This window comes from Nomia melanderi, chromosome 4, assembly GCF_051020985.1.
Source record: "Nomia melanderi isolate GNS246 chromosome 4, iyNomMela1, whole genome shotgun sequence".
In the NCBI taxonomy this organism is placed as follows: Eukaryota; Metazoa; Arthropoda; class Insecta; order Hymenoptera; family Halictidae; genus Nomia; species Nomia melanderi.
The window spans coordinates 14,765,571-14,786,793 of NC_135002.1; the positions used below are offsets into that span (position 1 = coordinate 14,765,571).

Below are 21,223 nucleotides of genomic sequence, written 5' to 3' on the forward strand. Positions count from 1 at the left end.
ACTTTCAAGGTAACTATATACTTACAATGAAGATAAGATTCTTTTGCCTTTTTGCAAATTGTTAACAGTAAAATAATTTTTTTTGAGATACCTTAGGCTCACCGGAGACTCAAACAAAATATAAGAAATATAAATATCCTTTAATTCTTTTAACTTTAAATAAAATATTATTTTTCTATTGCCAGTTGCCATGTTTCATAGTAACCGTGAACATTGAAAAAAAAAAACAAAATTCTTTTCTCTTTTTGAGCAAATTATTAACGAGAAAATGATTCTATCGAATGTAGCTATAAGATAAATGAATCGTTATGCGTTAAAATTCCTAACTTTTCTTAAATATATCAAATTTTTATGCCGAACCCCTTAATTTGTTTTTTATCATGAATTTTGGCTATTTTTCATTTTGTGGAGGTAAGTTCTTTAGCATCTGAGTGTCTCAAGTCATAAAACAAAGAGTTTAACTTAAGTCATCATAGACATATACAGCTCAAGTGAAAAGATACAGGTTAAGTGTACAACTTTTGATGGATACTCGATTGAAAACGAGTCACAGTGCCGCAGGACGTGGCTGAAGCCACCAAAAAGACTTTGATTTTTCAAAGGATATGGGTACACGATACCGAGGGTGTTTGCGACTGTCGGCCCAACCGGAAACTGTGCTTCACCGTCGGTACGCCATATGGTAACGAGAACATATTGGTTCGTCGAACAGACATACGATCCGAAATTCTATTTCAACAGACCGTTACAGCTTACGACAGCGAAAAAGCTGTAGTAATTCCAGCGTCTAAAGGAGTCCGAACGCATTACGATTTATCGTGCAAGGAATCGTAACGGTTGAGCGAAACGATTTCTTGTAGCGAACGACGTTGAAAAATTCAACGACAATTTTAGGAATACCTAGCATAGCAGTTCAAAGAGTTGCTACATAGACGACATTTTCATACAAGAAGAATGTTACTTCTGTGTATCAGAAGACGTAGAGAAAAACGAAATACAACGAATTTACAACCGTGTACACAATAACGTTTAAAAAGTTCATTGAAAATACTTAACATTTAAAAAAAATCATAATAAGTATTACAAATATTATGTTCATAATACTTTAGGTATCAATTACATTGTCATTATTTTAAGTATCAATTCTATAACATCTTTTCTGTGTTATTATTTAGAAATACTTTTGGTCATATACGAAATGTCGACAATTAATATTTTAATTTAGTTTTAGTACAATAGACCTAAGATCAGCGGAAGTCACGTTTGCGTAACATCAGTCTGCTAAGAAAAGTTATATATACATAAGTACATATTCTATAATATTCCGTATAAAATACGTAATTAAAAACAGTAATATTCTCCACCGAACATAACCAAAAAATAAGTCCAGAAAATGCGGAATCCTTTTAATAAACAATTGGTTGAAACATGGATTTGTATACTAACAATAACAATACGATTCTTTAATCTCAACTATTCCACTCAACAAAATTACACAGGAAAAAATCAATCACTTCTCTGCTGCAACCTCAAAAGCGAAGAAAATCTTCGTAGTTGGAGACAACATCGAAGGGGGGATTGGAAAAATACAATGGATACAAAAACCCGAAACGAAACAATATGATGCAAACGAATGAAAGAAAAGAGAATGATTTCCATATGCGCGACAGAAACGAAGACGATGATCCGATGAACGAGGATACGCGTTGAGAAGTGAAACCGGTGAACGATTAAAAACAACTCGTGCAACTATCGCCTGAACGTAAACAAATTTACAAAATGCTAAACAGAAGTTAATTATTCACACGTATTTACAGCAACAGCTTTCTATGCCGTATTAAAAACTAATAATAATAATTCAACAAAAATATTTCGTTCTTCCATCTTTTTGTCGGATTTAGAATTCGACACAAGAAAGTAACAAACCTATCTGAAGCGTACCTGGAAAGACGTCCTTCGTGTCAGGATTATAAGGATGAATCCATCCGTTTCTCTGTTGTATAATGCACTGGAACATGTTGCCGATCTAGGCGTGGATCTCGATCCGGCAATCTTCCTAACCAGGAGAGGCTTCGAAGTGACGCGAACGAAGAAAAAATAACAAAACACGCGAATTCGATTGGACCTCTTCACTAAGTACCCGGCCGCCTTCTCCCCTACGCGTCTTCTTTAGGAGAAATATCCCTAGAGGGCACACGCAGATTAAACTGAGGATCGATTCCGCGACTCGATCCACTTCCACGACGTTGCACCGGCAAGATTTTCCGATGCACGGCGAATCTGGAACGAGCTCCCGACAACGTAAATTACGAATTTCTTGGCAAATGTTTCCGGGGTTCTTTCAACGGGTTAGCCCCGGGAAATGCAGCATCGGGAGGGACCGTGGTTCCTTTCCAAGAAAATCGATCGGTCTCGTGATTGACATCGATCTAATTTCTGTTCCAATTATACTTTGCCTCGGTCTGTTGTGTGTCCCCGAGTTGCGTGATGATTTCAACGTGTACCTCAGTTGTCTTTGTCGATGGTTTGCTATCCGTCAAAGGACACCGGGCACTGGCGCTACCACGGGGCAGCGTTTTGCGAAGAGTTTGGAAGATGATCGGGTATCATATTCGTTTTCAAGGGCGGCTTAAACGCCGTGTCTCTTCGATTCGATTATCGGTCCGCTTTCTCCTCGATATCCGTCATTTCCACGGTAACCGTCTCCCTCGAGTTTTCTGTGCACATGTGTCCTTACGCTAAAACACCCCCGCTTTCGCACCGTGCACAGTTTCCTCTTTCTCTGCTCTTTCTTTTTATTCTCGATCGGTCCTTCGGCTCTCCCTCAGTTCGGACACACACAGCTGTCGTTTCGTTTTCAGCCCGAGAGCCTGGGGCCGACGGCCGGCCAATCACTTGTTCCCATCCTCGAAATACAAAACGGAATGTTCGCGTTGTATTACGTGTGGAAATTCGCGTCCAACAGGCAGACAGGTACAGTTCGGTTAGGCAAGCACGGAACAGCACACAGAGCGTACGACGCACTCGACCCCACCGACCCGACCAACCGTTTCTTTCGTTCGTTTCTCGGCCTTGAAACCCGCGCACTTTATCCTCCCAAGCGAACCGAAATTTCTGCGTATGTGTCGTTTGTTACGCGATGTGCTCGAGGAACACACTGAAGTGTCGTTCCCGTTTTCAGTGAGAAAGGAAACGGGTCGGGCTAAGAAGAGTCGAAGAAACGAGCGGAGGGTGCGATGACGACGAATAGGGACCGGGTGTTCCTTGAGAACGAAGAGGAAAGGGAAGTAACCGAGGTAGGTAGTTCGGTTCTCTCGTTGCTCCTGCGGCCAGAGAGGGTGGCTGGTCGGTTGCTGGCTGGGATCGAACTAGATGGCTCGTCGCCAGGCAACCGGATTTTCTCTCTCTTTCTCGTAGCGGGTCACGCGCCGCCCGCCTCCCTTCCTCTCTTTCGGCTCGCTCGCTCTATCTCTCTCTCTGTTCGTCCAACAGGCTCGGCTCGGCCGATTCTCTACCCGACGACGCTCACGCGCGCGCTCCGTCTCTCGGGTTCTGTACCGGTGCTTCTCTCGCCTCAGACTGCTTTCGTTCGAGCCTACGCGCCCCACCGTCGTTTCTCGGTCGGTCTCCCTCGTTCTCGTCGGAGCTGCGGCGGCAGCTCACCGGTTCCTCTCCGCTAACTCGCCACCCCCTGCATCCTACGGAACGCATTCGATATTCTTCTATACCTCGCCTGACCACCGACAGACGCACGTCGCCCGCCACGTTGTGCATGGCTCTTGCCACCAACGTTGTGCTAAAATATACCCCCTCCTTCCCGCGGAAAACGATTTAAGACGTTTCCGGAAAAAGGGTCTGCAGATGTACGGACCATTTTTCGATAAATCGTTTTCATGTAACTGTCGTACGTCCGAAAATGTTCTTCTAAAATTTCGTTTCTAAGAGTTACATAATTAACAAATCAGACATACAAATATATTGGGAAGATTGAAATTAAACTTCTGACGTAGTTTACTCAATCCGCTTTTCTCGGCTAATGGACCCCTTTTTCAGAAATGTCTTCAATTGCAAATAAGTAGTCACTGTGACATAACTTACTTTGAGATAAGTGGAGCACAAAATTGTTTATTATTTTTGTGAATCAGTTAAATTGATGAATTTAAAAGAATATTAATGCCCTGTTTTATAATTTATTTAGTAATTTTGTTAGTAATAATTCCCTAGTTGGAAATTATATATTCATCAAAGAATGTTGTTTTCACAAGCTAAACGGTTCACAATCGCAAAATATTTCCCACGATTTCATTAGCTTCGTTAAACCCAATTTGGAGTTTTCACTGTATGCTACGCAGCAGGGGGGGGGGGGGGGGGGTTAACGCGAACCAATATTACCAACATTTCGATGGCGGAAATGGTTAGAAAATGCAAATCGCGTTAGTACCAAACAGAATGGAACGGAATGGGGCCCGCTTGCAATTGTTTCCTTTTTTCCAATTCCCGATGCACTTCGCATTGCCTATTGCGGATCGCCCTCACAGCGGCGATTCTCACGGTTGATAAAACAGTTCCGTGGCGCAGCGCGCGCGCGCGCGTATGCGGCGCAGCGGAACGGGGTTCGCGGGCAGAAAGCCTGGTGCAGGTAAAAAAGAAAGGGGAACGCACACGGCGTACGTCGAGTCGGGTCGAGTCGATTTGATTTGACGGGAACTTTCTACGTAACTCACGGAAATCGAGACAGTAATTCACACTGAACGGCGCGTCGTCGCGTTCGCCGTTTCGAAATCACTGAATCTCGGTAATACCAATACCATTCGCAAGACGTTGTATATCATACCGTGATAAAGGTATCCCGTAACGTTAGACGTGGAGGGGGAAGATTGACTGAGAAGCCGGGGTAAAGAAGCGACATTACCGGACAGAGATGAAATAATGAAGGAGGCACAGAGATGAAAGAGGGACGGAGGTGGATGGCGCGCGGTGCGCGCTGGGTAGGGGAATCAATGAGCACCGCTCTCGCTCGCCACGCTATATAGTCTTTTGTTTCCCTCCTCGTCGCACCGTTCGAGAGATGTGCACCGTGTGCACAACGCGGTGCCTCTCCCACCGTGCGTTCTTCTATATAGACCGCTCGTTCAACCCTCGAAGCGTGACCGTGACTGTGACTGTGACTCCGCCGACACCACGATCAAATGGAGTGCGCGTGTCCACACCGTGTGTACGCCTGGTCTCTCAACCTCTTTCTCTCTCTCTCTCTCTCTCTCTGGTCTCCCGCCTCCATTCGCGCTCTCGTCCCGCACGTCCACCGACCGAAGACTACTCTTCACTCGACGTCCAAACATACCGCAGTCCGTTTCACGGCCGTGGCCGTTATTTAACACAGAACCACCCACGCCACGCTTCTCCCCTCCCCCGTCTCCTTTACCGTTTTCGAATCGCGGCACTTCTTCGTTCATTTCTTTTTTTTTGTAACAATCGACCGTTCGCAACTGTGGACCTTCCCTCGCTTGCATCTTACTACATCCAGAGGTTTTCTTGCGGACGCTTTAACCCAGATGTTCTTAAATTTCTCTTATAATATTTTCTAGTGAATGTAATTTTTTTTGTTGAATACATGGATTACATTTTTGTATTATCGTGGATTTTTTAAATAGGTGATACTTCGTGATTGAAGAAAATGAACCCTTTGAGGCGTAAACTGTTCCTGGTTTTTTGTTCCAGTACCTGATTCGGTGTTATTTATTTTAAATAGATATTAATACATTTCTTAGAGAATTTATATGTATGACATTCGAAACATATCGAAATTAAAGTATAATGTATATGTAAAGTTGAGTAAAATGTATTCAATTGGAGTAAAATATAATGTCGAGTCTGGTTTGATATATCAAAAAGAGTTAATAAGGTTAACATTGAAGTACTTTTTTTTAACTATACAGTTGATGAATGGCAACACAAATAACAAGTTAATTCATCTTATCCGAGTTAACAGGTTAACTAGTTTTGAAGAATATGTTTCAATCATTTGAGTGAAAGAATATTAATAAATGCGAACGATGCTGATAGAAATTGCAAAATAACATTATCTTGCAATCATTTTTATGAAAGGGTGATAGGCGTATCTGGGTTAAACCGCTAGTTGATTTTGTTTATTTTTCCATTTGCGCGGCGTCATAAATTGTGGTTTGGTACATTTAATGGTTACGCATTCAACATAGTGGAAATAGATTGGCATACAGATTTAACGTACAGTATCCATGTATACATATCTGATAGCTTAAGATATCTGTATTTGAGTACATTATGATCCGGTGGTTACACTCAAATTTACCTACCAAAAACCTGCGTTTTTTAACATTTGTATTCTATTGGAAATGAGCTTAATGATTTTCGTTTAAATAACACGCTTAAAATAAACTGTCAAGTTATATATTATTATTATATTATATAGCCACATTACAGCTACTATATACAATTATCAGTTATTGTTATTGAAAAATTGATTAAAAAATCATTAACTGTTAATCCAGTTTAATAAGCTACTAAACAACCGCTGGCAATAAAAACTTTAAGTTAGAAGTTCCGCACCCGTTTACTTTACGTTCGGTTGCTTCGATATCCGCTGTTAATACGGTCGTTTTTCCGTCAGCTAAGTAAACACAGCAATGACTTCATTAATGTTTCCGATAAACAGTACTGTCGATCGATAAACGGAGATAACTAAATCGTTTTCGGACTCCCGTTATATCGCTGGTCTAAAATTATGGATAATGCTATTTTTGCTCCTGTGTGCTCGCGATTTTGTGCGCACGGTCACAAATTACTCGTTGTCATTCACATTCATTAAGTTGTTAGAACCGTTTTACCACTGTATTAACCACCTTTTTTACCACAGTAATACGTCATCCCGAAAAGTTTTTCCGGTTGTTTATTTATCTTCAACCGTTTCTGTTTATTTAAATACTGGTTCGAAACACAAAAACGTTAAACTCTTCAGTTTCGCAAATCTGCAAGTTTCGTTAGCACCAAACTTGAATAAAACTAATGTAAATCAGCTATAACAGATATTTAACAAATGCTGTGAGTAATCATTATCGAGTTACAGACGTTGCAAATATGTATATTCAAAACAAAATTTGTACTCTCATTTTACGGAATCGTTTTATAGGTTATGTTTCAAATCCACAATGCAACTACAATTTAAAATATTTATTTGAACAATATTTTAATACATCATTCATACATGATAGCATAAATAAAAAATATTTTGTTTCAAATAAACATTTCCTTTCCTCAGTTTCTTGTATAGTCCCAGAAAATTTCGTTACACCACTTTCAAATTATAGAATCTTTCTTACTGTAGAGCTGTCAGAGTCATCTGTTACTTAATTTTGAAGGTAACATTGGTTTGATTTCAATTTCGACTAAACACATAAATCGATTTAATTATATACATTTACATCTATGTACATCTCATCTGTGTGGCAGTAAATTATTATTTCATATTATTGAAAAGGAAAAAATCATTACGAAATTTTCGGATAATATAACGATCACTTTTCTGACTAAACTTAATTTGTTTAAATAGAAATAAATATTCTCAAATATTTAAACAAATAATATGTTATTTAATTACATTGAAATTATCGTTTCTCTTTTGTAATAAACAGTAATATTTCATTTCTGACTCTGGTGTTTTAGGTAACACATTTTTGATCGAAGTTGTTCTGTACAAATACCCGCAAAATTAAGCGTAAACTTACATAGGAAAAGGAAATTGTCGGGAGAATAAATACAAACAAACAAGAATAGAATTAAGAAAGCATATATTTTATTCGTACGTTTTAATGAACAATTAATTAAAGAAAATAAAACTTATGAATAATGTAAAATATTTATTTATATATTAATGAAAATGGCAAAGCGCAGGTTGTTTTACTTGCACAAAATTGAACATACCGCAGCCATAAAAATTTTAAAACAAATAACTGTTTATTATTTATAAAATGAACTTTAATAGTAAAATAAATTATCATAACATCAAAACTGACATTTTAACACGAAAACTTGATATAAAACAATATTCGAAAGTAAATAAATAATTTGTCAGAGATTTTTTTTCGATTAACTGCATTTACAATACGAGAAATGGTAAATAATTTTATAGAAACGTATACAGTCAGAAAGGAAGAAATCATTAACAAATAAGGATGGACAATTTATACATAGCAAATTAAAGCAAATCCGAGGACAAATATACGAAACTTAATGTCAAAAGTTCCTTCACAAATTAATGAAGAAATGTTAGTTGAATCAGTTCATTGAACATTATACAATGAAAATAAAAATATTATGATAGAATAACTAGGAAAAAGTAAGTAAAATAAATTACGTGAAAGTTCTTTGAAAAAAAAAATATTCACAGATAAAACTAAAATAAGCTTATATGGTCGCGATACAAGAAAACAAATAATGTAGAGACAGCCAAACACAAAGCATCGTATCAATAGCACGTGTTCAACAGTGAAACATGACAGAAGATCTATGATATTACGGAGTTGCATAAAATTAAATGGTACTAAAAATGCTGAGTACACTGACGCATTGTGTGTCAATTTTCTTTCCTCTAGTATATGAAAATTTGTTTGTCATACATATTTGAATGACATTAAAAATACATTAATAATATTAATTATACATATTTTTCATCAAAATTTGTTTATCATATATATATAAATGATAACTCGCAGGAAACATTAGTGTCATTTAAATATGAGTGACGTAACACGTAATGTGTTAAAGACACAATGGACAAAGTAAAATAATGAAATATCTTAAAGAAAAATTAAAATTGCCTCTACATGAAATTAAAAAAAAGATTAAAGGATATTTTTAATTTGAAATTAAGTAGATCACGAAAATGGTGATTATATGATATGTATTAATTACAGAATATCTTTCCAGTCAAGTTAATAAATTTACTCGAGACTTATTATAAGTAAGTACATTTTATCTATACAGTTTTTTAAAGTTTTTTATTAATTGTTCATTGAAATGCGAATAGAATGTATGTTACACTTTTATTTCCAAATAATTTCCACTATCTGCGTAAGTTATTAAATTTCGCGAATAACAACGATATATTGATATTCCTTACGATCTCCACCGTGACTGACTGTACACACCGAAGCACAAGGGAGGAGCCATTCAACGTGAAACACTGTATCAAATTCTGTTTTTATACTCTACCGGGATATCACGTTACTAATCGGATCGAGTGAAATTAACGACTCAAAACCGTACGTGTGCAAACAAAGGAAACACAACTTCTTTTGTGTCCTACTTGATGTCGTGCGATAACAATCTATTGTTAGAAAAAACAATTGAACGAGCGTTCGAGATATATTTATAGATTCGAAACAGTCGGATTCGGGCCGGATGCTTAAACAAACGCATCGATCTTTTTCACGTTACCTACGGTGTGAATAATTTTCGTCGCCACTGAAAATATTGATCTCGATGTTAAGAACAACATTGATAGAGATAAATACGAAAGCCATGCGTGGAAGAAACGGTCAAACCCAGTCGCACACGCGACTTGGTGGAAGCGACCGCGACGAACAACAGAATTGTACGCATGCGCTCCATCAGCCATCAAAGAATACAGATACGCATCCACGCGATGTGACTGAACTGTTGAACGTGTATGTGCATCCAGGGGGAGAGGGATGAGGGATCAACGTTCGGGGAGGGGCGCGCGTCGAAACAAAATAAAAACGAGCCTCAACGTTTGTAAACGGAAGTAGGGATGGGCACTCGATGTATGCACGGTTCTTCTGGGAACTTTCGATTAAATCGAATTGTACGAATGCTAAACACGTTCCAGGGTACACACCATCGGTAATCGGGGAGAGAGAAAGACACTACTAAAACCGTGATCAATATTTCCAAAATTTTTCTAAGAATAACTTTCCGCTTTCTCAGTTGGATCTCAAATAATTTTCAGTTCCCACCTTCAATGCACAATTTTATTCGACACGGTAATAATTTGAATTCGTATCATATGAAAATCCACCGATGTATCGTATTTGTTGAACTGTGTATACGGTATACAATAGAAACATCGGTTATGTGGTAATACTTTGGGTATCTGTACCGATGCAGTACAGGAGAATTAGATATGAAATCTGTGTATTATGCCAATGTATAAAAATGTACGTCGATCGCGTTTGAATAAATGTATGATAGAAAGATGATATTTAACAGCGTCGGGTATGCGAGGTCTTCGCGAGAATACGGAATACCGTGAAACTGATCCCCGGTGCTTCCCACGACTTTAATATGCAGACGAGGCGGTTTCAAGCGCGCCGCGCCAACAATTCAACTAGAAGACGTGCAAGCACCTCGTTCTTCTCTATCAAGCATCGTCGCCTGTTACACGATCATATAAACTACCACCTGGCGCGACAAACATTTTCTATTTCCGAACTTGGTTTTCAAACATTTCGAAATTTCTCCGCGCAACGATCGTATACCTCGAACTTAAATTCGTAATGCATATGGTTGTTAAAGGATTCAACGTTTTTCCTTCGGCGCAAAAACATCGACGTTCGCATCGTTCCTGGAAACCTGGCACCGCCGCTCGCGCATTCTAATAAAATTTCAAACATCTGTTAACCTTACAGTTCACAGACTCGCCCTAACGCAACGATCATGCTAAGTATCGAAAAATATCTATGCTGTACTGAAAGCATCGAATCTTGTTTACTTTATGGCCCGAGCGTAGAAGACAACACTGATTTGAACAACTAAATATACAAATAGCCGCGGTGGATGTTGTATTGCATTTGATCATTTATAACGGTCGCTTGCGATCGGTATATTGTACACGATCACTGAAAAAAAGTTGACTTTCTCTTGAGGTAAAAGGAAGAAGAAAAAGGGAAACAGGGGAACAGAGAAAGAAGGAAGAAACGAGCGAGAGAAAGAGATGAAAGAATGATGCACAAATGCGTGGTTGCAACTTACTGTTGAAGACGAGCAGCTTCCGTGTGGAGCCAAGCCTCTTGATGGGTGACTTCACGCCGTCGATTTCTTCTTCGTCCATCACACTTTCCGATTTGTTCTTTGATTTTTGTGAAATACCCTCCGGCACGGGGGTGTTCGGTGTTCCGTTGAAACGCGCACAGAAAGAGAGTTATTTTTTCTTTCTTCTTTTTTCTTTCCTTTTGGTAAACCCGAGCAAAAAAATACTTGTCACAGCTTAAAGCATTCTCGAACACGAGGAGGTCACTGCTTCGTTGCAGTGAAACCGGTTTACCGGTGGCGTTGGTGCTTTCCTACGATCTGCACTAGACGCGCTATCAACGAGTACACATGTGCCGGCCGTGCATAAGGCCAGCCTATAAAATACGTACGAAAAAAAGGGAGAGAGAGAGAAAGAGAGAGAGAGAGAGAGAGAGAGAGAGAAAGAGAGAAAGAGAGAGACAGAGAGAGAGAGAGAGAGAGAGGGAGAGAGAGAGAGAGAGAGAGAGAAGGAAGGCGAGAAGAAATGCCAACGAGAGAACGAGCCGTGCGAACGAGAAAGCGAACGAGTGAACGGTGCGACGGACCGCTTAATATCCCGACCAAGTGAATCCCGATACTATGACCGAACCTAGTTTCAACGAGAGTCACCGTACTAACGTCGGTTGCTTTCTGGCTATCCCGAGGCACACAGAGGATATTCTTGGACTCCCGTATATTAATTCAAGTTTGGGGGGACCGGCGTCGCTACCGCCGTCGCCGTCGCCGTCGTCGTTGCCGTCGTACATCGTCACTTGCCCGCCACGTCGCGTCACTTTGTTGCTTAGCAACTGCTTTTTCACAATAACGACATTTTGCTGCCATCTACCGTTGAAAATTTTTTTAAATATAATTTTGCTCCATGGATAAAACGTTTGTTATTGTTCGGTGAAGAATGTAAAAATTGATTGAATAAGGTTTGACGTTTCAAACGTTGTAATGTTGACATGGTAACGAACTGTAAAACAACTGTGACAAATACAATTTCATGAAACGTCGTTGACAATTGTAAGCAAGCAATTGAATGAATAAGTTATTTGCATGATATATGAACGAACTGGTAGAAATCAGAAGAGGAACATAAACGAATCGTATACAATGCAAAGACCATCGACAAGCACATCTACGTTACAAAGTAAATTTGACAAATCTCGAAGAGTGTCAAGAAATGAGTTGGGGGAATTTTATGTCACTCCTGGAAGTACACGACCATCTACACCTGGTCAAAATGTTTTGGCAAGACCACCATCAACTTCTGTTTTGTTTAATCACATTCAGGGTAATAGTTCACGGCTAACTACAGGTTCTAGCAATTCTGCATACTTAAATAATGGAGGTACTCTGCTTGGACAAACAAATATAAATGTTGTGGAAAGACCGATTACTCAACATGGAGTAGCTGGTGTTAGACCAGGAACAGGTAGAGGATTATCCATGATGAGGTAAATTTGCATAATATTAGTTGATATTATTATGTATAAAAATATATTTGTTACAATAAATTATAATATCATATAAAAATATATTTGTTACAATAAGTTATAATATCATATAAAAATATATTTGTTACAATAAATTATAATATCATATAAAAATATATTTGTTACAATAAATTATAATATCATATACAAATATATTTGTTACAATAAATTATAATATCGTTAGCCCAGAGTTTTTTATTTAATAATTTGATTATAGACAAATTCAGGACAAAAGATATTATAGTGGACTTTTGCAATTGAAAATAAGAGAACTGAATCAAGAAATTACCATTTTAATGAAAGAGATTGAAGATCAAAACAAGGAGAGTGCCACATATCTACATTATGATAAGAGGGCCAAAGATTTAGCTACCGAATTAATAACTTTACAAGGACAATTGGCAGATTACAACATTGTGGTAGATAAAATGACATCTGATATTGGAAAGGAAATTGTAGAACAAGAAACAGAAGAACTTGCAACAAAGAATGAACAAAGTTTATCAAGGATTGAAAATATGTTTGAAAATAGGAAGCAATTAGAACAACAACTAAATAAATTAGAAAAACAATTAGAAAATGAAAAGAAAAGAAGAGATAGACTTGTAGAAAGCATGAATTCAGATACAAGAGAAAAATATACAGAATTGTTAAAGGAAAAAGCAAATTTGCAAGAAAAAACAAATAAAATGCAACAGGAATTAGATGAATTATCTAAAGAACAAGTTTTCTTAGAAGAGGAAATAGCTTTATCTCCCTTAAAACAGGAAGCTGTTAAGTTACAGCTTCAAATTATAGAAGTTGAAGAAAAAAGAGCGAAATTAAGAGAAGAAGAAAAACGCAGAATATCTCCAGAAGAAGAGAAAGAAAAGTTATTACAAAAAATTAAACAAGATAATATGGATATTGCAGCTGCAGAAGCCCAATTAACTGAAAGAAGGAAGGCAATCGAAGAGGCAGAACATGAACTTGAACAATTAGAAGCTGATATAGAGGGTTCTCAGTCTGAAAAACAAATCAAATATAAGGAGCTCCGTAAAAAGGAAGAAGTGATGGAACAATTTATGTCTAGTTTTGAACAAAATAAGCAAGATGAAACAAACAAATTACATAAATTAGAAGAAACAGTGATTGACCATTTGAAAAATATTTCAAGTATGTTGAACATTGATATAGATATCATAGATGGCAATGAAATGGCAATATTGCGCAATATAATTTCTTATAATGACAGTGACTCTACCAATAATGATCAAAGTTATGAAAGACTAACAAAAGAAAATTTAAAATTACAGCAAATTTTAAGTAAAATGGAGTTGTTAGAGCAAAAACTTACAGCAGAATTTTCTAGCCTCAATGAAAAAATAAATAAAAAAGAAAACAAATTAATGGTTTTAGATGATATAAACAATTTAAAATCAAACTTATCACTAAAACAAGCACAGTTAATAGAAGAGTGCGAACAACTGAAGAAACAACAATTAAGAAACCTACAAGAAGAAAAAGCACTTCAGTCTGAATATGACGAAATAAAACAGCAATTGAAGAATAATGAAGTATACAATCAGATTAATTTATTAGAAAACACAGTAGAAAGGTTAATGGAAGAACATAATAAAATAAAAGACTTCATTTTTAAGCAAAGAGAACAGGTTGATTATGGTCCAATAAAAGAAGATACTTTTAATTTAATGATTAATTATAATACTATATTAAAAGATAACTTAAAGATTGTTTATTAATTTAGAATTTCACTTTTTACAATTTTATTTCATACTATTCTAATAACTAATCTTCGGAAAGCGGAAATTTATACTTATTTATTAAAGCTGTATAGTCAGTTTTAAATTGTTTACTGGGCCTTACACCTTTTTGCAACATATTTTCTTTTAGCTTCACAGCAGCTTCTGTTTCATCTCGTTTTACTGCAGATCAAATTTTTAATCCTATAATTTTGTATTTTATAAAAACTAACTGTAAATAAAAAGTAACTATACTTACTGTAAATAGTTAGAACTAAATAACATATGGGTTCTAAATTTTGTTTCAATATGTTTCCTCCTATTTTTAACATAATCAAACATACTTTTACAATATCATTTTCTGGTAAATATTTAAATTCTTGTAATAAAGTTTTAGCAGACATATGATTATTCTAAAAAGATAAGATGGTTGAAATAAGAAATTTCATACACTGATAATTGTAAAGAATGAATATAAATAATAGTTCATACCACAAATAAATCTTGTAATTCTTTTGTTTTATCGCATTGTGCCAGCGATATCATTAGATTTGTAATTGCAGTTTCTTTTCCATGAACTTTCACTATCATACTGTAGACATCTTTTATTAAAGAACTACGATTTTCATATTTTGAATCTAGTTTAATCAATTTTGTTAATATTTCCTGTTTTGCTGGAACGTAATTGAATGTTTCAACATATTCTCTGCATTCACTTACAACTAATTCAATAGGTTTATCTTCTGTCATAGAAATATTAAATATATGGCTCCATATAAAAGGACTATTTCTACAATAACCCTTTCGTACTAAAAGATCAGCCATTTGTTTCACATAATCAGAATAATTACATTCTACTAGTGTATTAAATAATTTTATGCAATTTAGATGTGCATTTGTTCGATGATTGACACTGTCAAATTCCCTTATCACATTCATAGCTTTATTTATTTTGTTTTCTTTCACTAATAATATAATAAATTCTATAATTTTAAAATTATCAATTTTAAAATTGGGGAACGTACTTTGAATGTTGTTCAACTCAGATAAGGCTTCTGTACACATTTTATTTTTTATATAAAAATTGAACAAAAGGACCATCATTCCAGGTGTCCACTGGATATTATTTATTTTTATTTCATTTAGAAGACTGTGCACTTGTTCTATATCATTTTCTTTGCATGATGCCATAAGTAATAATCGTATAGTACCCCTGGCATTTAATCCTTTCATTTTAAGTATACTAAAATTTGTTTTCAATTGTTCCAGATTCATAAATGTAGGATGAATTTCTTTTCCGCTGTTGAAATTATCTGTTTCAGGATTTGCAGTTACATCTATGAATAACTGTGATAAATCGAATTTATTGTAATCTGATAAATTTAAATGAAAAATCTTCTTTTCCACACGATTTATATCATTAACAGACATAAATGCTTTATTTTTTTTCATGGCGTACAAAAGTTTAATAACATTTTCTACATCATTTTCCTCAAAGTCAGGCTGTTGTACAAGTTTTACTAAAAATGTTCCAGCAAAACCTTGACCATTATATGACAATCTAAGTAAGAGTTCTATACAGCTATCGATATCTTTTGATTGTTTGTAATTCAAGACTAAAGAGTCCAACATATCATGGCAGTTTATCTTCTTCTTAAATCTTTTGCATAAGTCCAGGCATTCTTTTAACTTATACGAATTTAATAAAAATTTTATCAGATGTGGTACTGTATAAGATGTTGCTAATCCATTATGAAGCATTTTTTCAATTGTAAGGACAGGATTACTAGTACTGATATATGGGAATACATACTCTAACCATGTTCTGTTATCTAATGTAACATTTAATGATAGCATATGTCTCATAATCGAATATATCTCATGCTCCTCACCTTTCTGAGCTGCCTTTGTAAACAAGAACCAATAGTAATACGGCATAATAATACGATTATTTTCTTTCATTTTTTCAAATACAGCAAAAGCTAGTGAATCATTATTGTAATTTGTAGCAAATTGAATTGCGTTTTTCCAAACACTACCTATGTCATGTTTCATTGCAAACATAACTATAAATTTCAATACATCTTCCTGATTTATATTCAAACTTATCATTTCTTTAAGAAAATATGATGCGAGCTTTTTTCTGATGGTTTTGTCATTGTCCTTTGTAGGAATTTTTGTAACAATTTCATATGCATCGAAATAGCATTTTTCATGTACTAGTTGCACAATTACTGCAATGACATCCTTTTCAGGTTTTTCTATTGCTTGTGTATGCCTTAAAATATCTGATATATGTTCTCCATTTTTACATAAACTAAGAAACTTAATAAGCTTCATAATATCTAATAGAGGTATAGTCTTAGTCGTCAAAATTTCTGTTAAACCTTCTATATCGCCAATTTTAGCAAAGCCATACAATAATTGTGTATGAGTTGCAAGGGAAGGTGTAATGTTTGCTTCTTCCATGGAATTTATAACTTCTTTAGCTTTTGTTAAATCTCCCAGTGCAGAATATGAATAAACCAATGCATTGTACTCTTCTTCTCCAAAAAGACAATTATTTTCTCTCATATGTGATATGAAATCTATCACTGACTTGTTAGTGTCTGTGATTGACAACAATCTTAATAAAAGACAATATGTCTTATATTCTGGTGCAACAATCATTTCTTTCAGGAACTTATATGGATCAATTAAATGAACATTATCAATGTGTGTTTGTAATAAAGTATGATAATGATCTATTGTAAAATTCTTATATTTCAAAAGATTCAAAACTCGTTTACTCAAATTTTGTCGTGTTTTTAAGTCAGTATAGTACATAATGTTTCCACAACATTTAAGTAATGTTATACTCAAACTTTGTGACACATTAATCTTATTATTTTCTAAATCTTCAATGACACTTGTAAAAAATTTGTTGCTAACTACCCCTTTGTTAACCATACTGCGTAATGCCATTATTTTATACTCAAAATCATTAGTTTCGTTGAAAGTTTTCTCGTTACATTGTACACTGTATTTGAAAACGCATGCTTTCTTTATTCCATCATTGCCTATCGGCTTTAAATTTTCAATAAATAGGTTAGGAATGTATAATCTTGATAATTTTGAATAAGTATTCATAAATCTAATACTTGTTTTGGAGATTTTGTTATATTGGCTAAGTAAAATTATGTTAACAATTTCTTTAATATGTTTATTTAACATTATAGATCCAATAATTGTTTTTAAGAAATTTACACTTACGTATACCCACAAAGTCTTTTATCTTTTCTATAATTTGTATAAGAAGTAATCATATTTCAGTAATGTAACATTAATTTCATACAGTGCATTCTCACTTTTTATTATTTTACTCAAGCTAACGTAAATAAAAATATTAAAAATAGACAAATTTTACAGTAAACATTTTGTACTGTATAGCTGCTCAGAAAATATGAAATATGGGAAAACCATATAGATTTTTCCAACATTATCAAACTGTGGTAGATATTCTTAAATTGATATTGTGCATGAATAGTGCATTATTAGTTGAAATATTTATGATTTATATTCAATTCTGAAAAAACATGAATGTAGTCACAGATAAATGTACCATGAATAAACATTGCAGTTTGCAGGATTTCGTTTCCGATGGTCTGTTTTATCGATCGTGTAAAAGAAGTACATATTTTAAGATGCCGCCTACGATTTAAAATGGCAAGTTATTGACAAACGTAAAAAGTTATCTTCTCGAGTTAAATGCATTCAAATATACATGTACATATAATACGATAAAAGTTTCTTTTTGATGACACATTGCTCCACGCCGCACAACTTACGTTTTTGCTTTATAATCGCCAAAACTTATTTCAGTTCAAATCTATGGGATACTTAAATATTTATATTCAATTTTCGTTTAAATATTTCCATGTGAATATTTGTAACGATATGAAACAAAAAGAACTGGAAAAGATTCTTTTATGTAATTGCTAGAAGATATATATGTATATACAGAATATGTATATACATTAAATTAATAAAGAAAAAATATTGAGTATTGTTGTAACTCCATTTTACCTTATGTTGGTACCGTAGGAAGGATACTACAGTGGTAAAATGCTTTTTCGCAAAATTATATGTTCTAACTTTAGAATTGTCAAAAATTCTTTCCGTAAACATTTTTACTATGCAAAACAAAGCTATTAGTAGAATATCAGACTCATTAGAACATAATAATTTGAAAAATTACAAGGAGTGACACTAAAAGGATAAAATACTTTTTCGCAAAATTTTACACCTTAACCATCTCATCCTCAAAACTCTTTCTCATAAGTATTGTTCTCATAAAAGATAATCCTATTTGCATTTTTTCAAAAATTTAATTTCACAATTCATGAATAATACAATATAAACATAATTGAATTTCCCGAATATTTCTTTTTATTTTAATACGTTAATTTTAATTATATTTTCATAAAAAGATTTTAAAATTCATTTTAGTGCACCTCGTGAGTCTTTGTTACCATCACATGGTATAATTTAAAAATAATTAACGACTTCTTTTCGAGATGGCATTACGAGAACTTAAATTCAAAATGACGTAATGTAAGAAGATATATATTTTAATTTGGTCAAATATACTTAAAATTTTTATACTAAAAAAGCTAAATGGAAAAGGAACAACTATTGAAACTTTATTGTTTACTCAATTATTACATTTTCCGAATAAACATTGTAATATAGTGTATAGTATAAAACTTTTTAAATACAAAATAAAGTATGTTTTTGATAAATGAAAATTCATTATCTGACCTAAAGTAAGATTATTTTTTACTTAAATTTGATAAATGAGTATTGCGCAGAACATATGATATGTAAATGATAGGTTTAGTACAAAGATACAAATATCTCACAAACAAGTATTTGAAGTAAATGAAACTAATGTGGGTACATTATTTTGGTCTTGAAGTTCACTTGGTTCTACAGCGTTTATGAAAAATATTGCTTGATATTTTGTCAATTACACAATATCGTTATCGGATTTATACTCAATGATTAAATAATATCTACATAGCATCCCTAGAACTACAAAATTATGTTCTAACTGGTATTAACAATAATAGAAACTGTAGATGTATTTTAACATATTTCAGCTGCTATATTTATTATTAATGTTTGAGCATATGTTTTTATAATAATGTATTGCACATATTAAAGAATGTTTAATTACAAGTAACAGAAGATGTTATCTAAAATTCACAGGTGAAGATCCGGCTACCATCTTTGAATTTTTTTTAATCCTCAGTCATGATCCTTTGGTTAAGGTCCTGCAGACGGGTTTCGATTTTGTTGCCAGAGTGGTCGAACCGGTTGCCTCGGGGACTGTCTTCAGTTTAGGACTGCCCATCAAGGAAATTCTCGTGCTGTTGCATTGGTGCCCCCACAAAAAAGATCAAAAGATGTTCTAAGGTCTGTGTCTTCACAGGCGGAGCAAGATGGCGAGTTCTCCAATAACCATTTGCCGCACGTTAAAAATGATCGACCTGATATTATGACTCGTCCCGTATATTTACAATCAGACTCGTGACATAAAACGTCGATATAAATCAGTGGGGATATCCTTACCATAAGAACTTTAGATCAAATCGGCTTGCGAGGATGTTGCCTTAGGATTACCCTGATTTGTTAGCTCCGATACCCTGCAGGGTGATAACTTCTTATTACGCAAATTTTTTTCGGGCATGTAATAAATTTTATTAAGTCAAGCATTATAAAAGGGAAACGAAAAATAATGTTTGTAGAAATCAGATAGCAAATTTTACATAGAAAATCAATTTCGTTCATCTTTGAATGGCGGTTGCTTCAGAAAAGATGCGATCAGTGAGTGCTGAAGTCTTCTTATAAGTTTTATGTGTATTTTAAAATGATATTTGCTACAACTATATTTTCCTGCAGCTACGACAGCGATTGACAATATCATTCTTTGTTTTGCATCGACAATGTAGAGAGGCTACATAAAAATATTTTTAACTGTTAATTTTCGACGGTTCGAAAGGTAGATTGGTTTTTTAATGCCGTAAGATTTGTCTTTGCTTGCTTTCGACGGGAATCAGTTTAGCGTTGTGCTGGCAAGTAATGTTGATGAACAGGGAATGTATTCACGCAAGGGATTATCGGCGAGTCGTTTGCCCTTTTGTCCGTGGAATAAAGTGTACTTAGTTGTTTCGTTTTCAGCTTAATACCTTTAAAAGAGTATACTTAAACGAGTAACATCAGCCGTAGTACAGCATGTCGGAGGAGCCCGTATAAAACATTTTTTCTGCCGGGCAGAGAGTTTGGGCAAAATCGGCCATAAAATTTTTGAGTTGACCTGCAGACTATGTAGCCGGAAGTCTGAGGTAGGTACATCAGGTTCGACGGCTGCGAATTACCATGCAATAAAATTAATATTGTTTAAATGCGGTTTGAAAACGTACCCGCGTACGGGACGGACCCTGTAAATGTACGGAGACGTGGCGGACTAAGCTGATCCGGTATAAGCAGGCTAATCTTTTACCCCGGCTACGTAGCTTTCACTATTTTCCATCGGTCATTTTACCAAGCTCCTTTTTTTTCATCTTGCTACGTGTATTTCCACTTACAAAATTCGAAGGGAACAATAAATCTACATATTTTCTTATTTTACACAATGTTACAACACCTTGCTCTACCGGATGAAAGTGATTTTAAATTGTTAGGTTTGTAGCTTTTTATTTGTTATTGTTTATTTATGTTGCATTGTTGTTGTGATGCACTTCTTAAAATAATAAGTTTAGCATAGTCATATAATAAATATAATTATATTTCTCGTTAAAAAACATTTTTTACACTTAACAATTTTTCTGTTTTTCTTTAATTATTTTTCTTAACATGCGTATAGTATCTTGGTTTTCATTGTTTTATTATTGTGCT

The 21,223-nt window shown here is 34.8% G+C and overlaps 3 protein-coding genes across 7 annotated transcripts in view; 1 reads left to right on the forward strand and 2 right to left on the reverse strand.

The window, feature by feature from the left end:
* LOC116425493 (SLIT-ROBO Rho GTPase-activating protein 1) overlaps positions 1-11,723 on the reverse strand; it is a 51,785-nt gene extending 40,062 nt beyond the window's left edge. For 2 of the 5 annotated variants that reach the window (XM_031973299.2, XM_076366593.1), the window contains exon 1: positions 1,942-3,651. Coding sequence is in view for 2 of the 5 variants with exons in the window: in XM_031973293.2 (XP_031829153.1) it covers positions 11,026-11,104 (79 nt within the window). In the remaining 3 variants the exon portion in view is untranslated. Of the gene's footprint in view, positions 1-1,941; positions 3,692-11,025; positions 11,549-11,653 lie in introns of those variants that run through there. The other 3 variants (XM_031973293.2, XM_031973307.2, XM_031973295.2) reach the window with 3 other exon arrangements.
* A 163-nt stretch (positions 11,724-11,886) lies between these two features.
* LOC116425500 (intraflagellar transport protein 74 homolog) lies at positions 11,887-14,284 on the forward strand. The gene is made up of 2 exons (XM_031973328.2): positions 11,887-12,503; positions 12,760-14,284. Exons 1-2 carry the CDS (start codon positions 12,103-12,105, stop codon positions 14,282-14,284), a joined length of 1,926 nt encoding a protein of 641 aa, XP_031829188.2. The 5' UTR covers positions 11,887-12,102.
* A 32-nt stretch (positions 14,285-14,316) lies between these two features.
* Positions 14,317-17,936, reverse strand: LOC116425498 (leucine-rich PPR motif-containing protein, mitochondrial-like). The gene is made up of 4 exons (XM_031973326.2): positions 17,537-17,936; positions 14,777-17,450; positions 14,544-14,697; positions 14,317-14,467 (listed from the first exon to the last, which is right to left on the reverse strand). Exons 1-4 carry the CDS (start codon positions 17,587-17,589, stop codon positions 14,331-14,333), a joined length of 3,018 nt encoding a protein of 1,005 aa, XP_031829186.2. The 5' UTR covers positions 17,590-17,936; the 3' UTR covers positions 14,317-14,330.
* Positions 17,937-21,223: the final 3,287 nt, after the last annotated feature.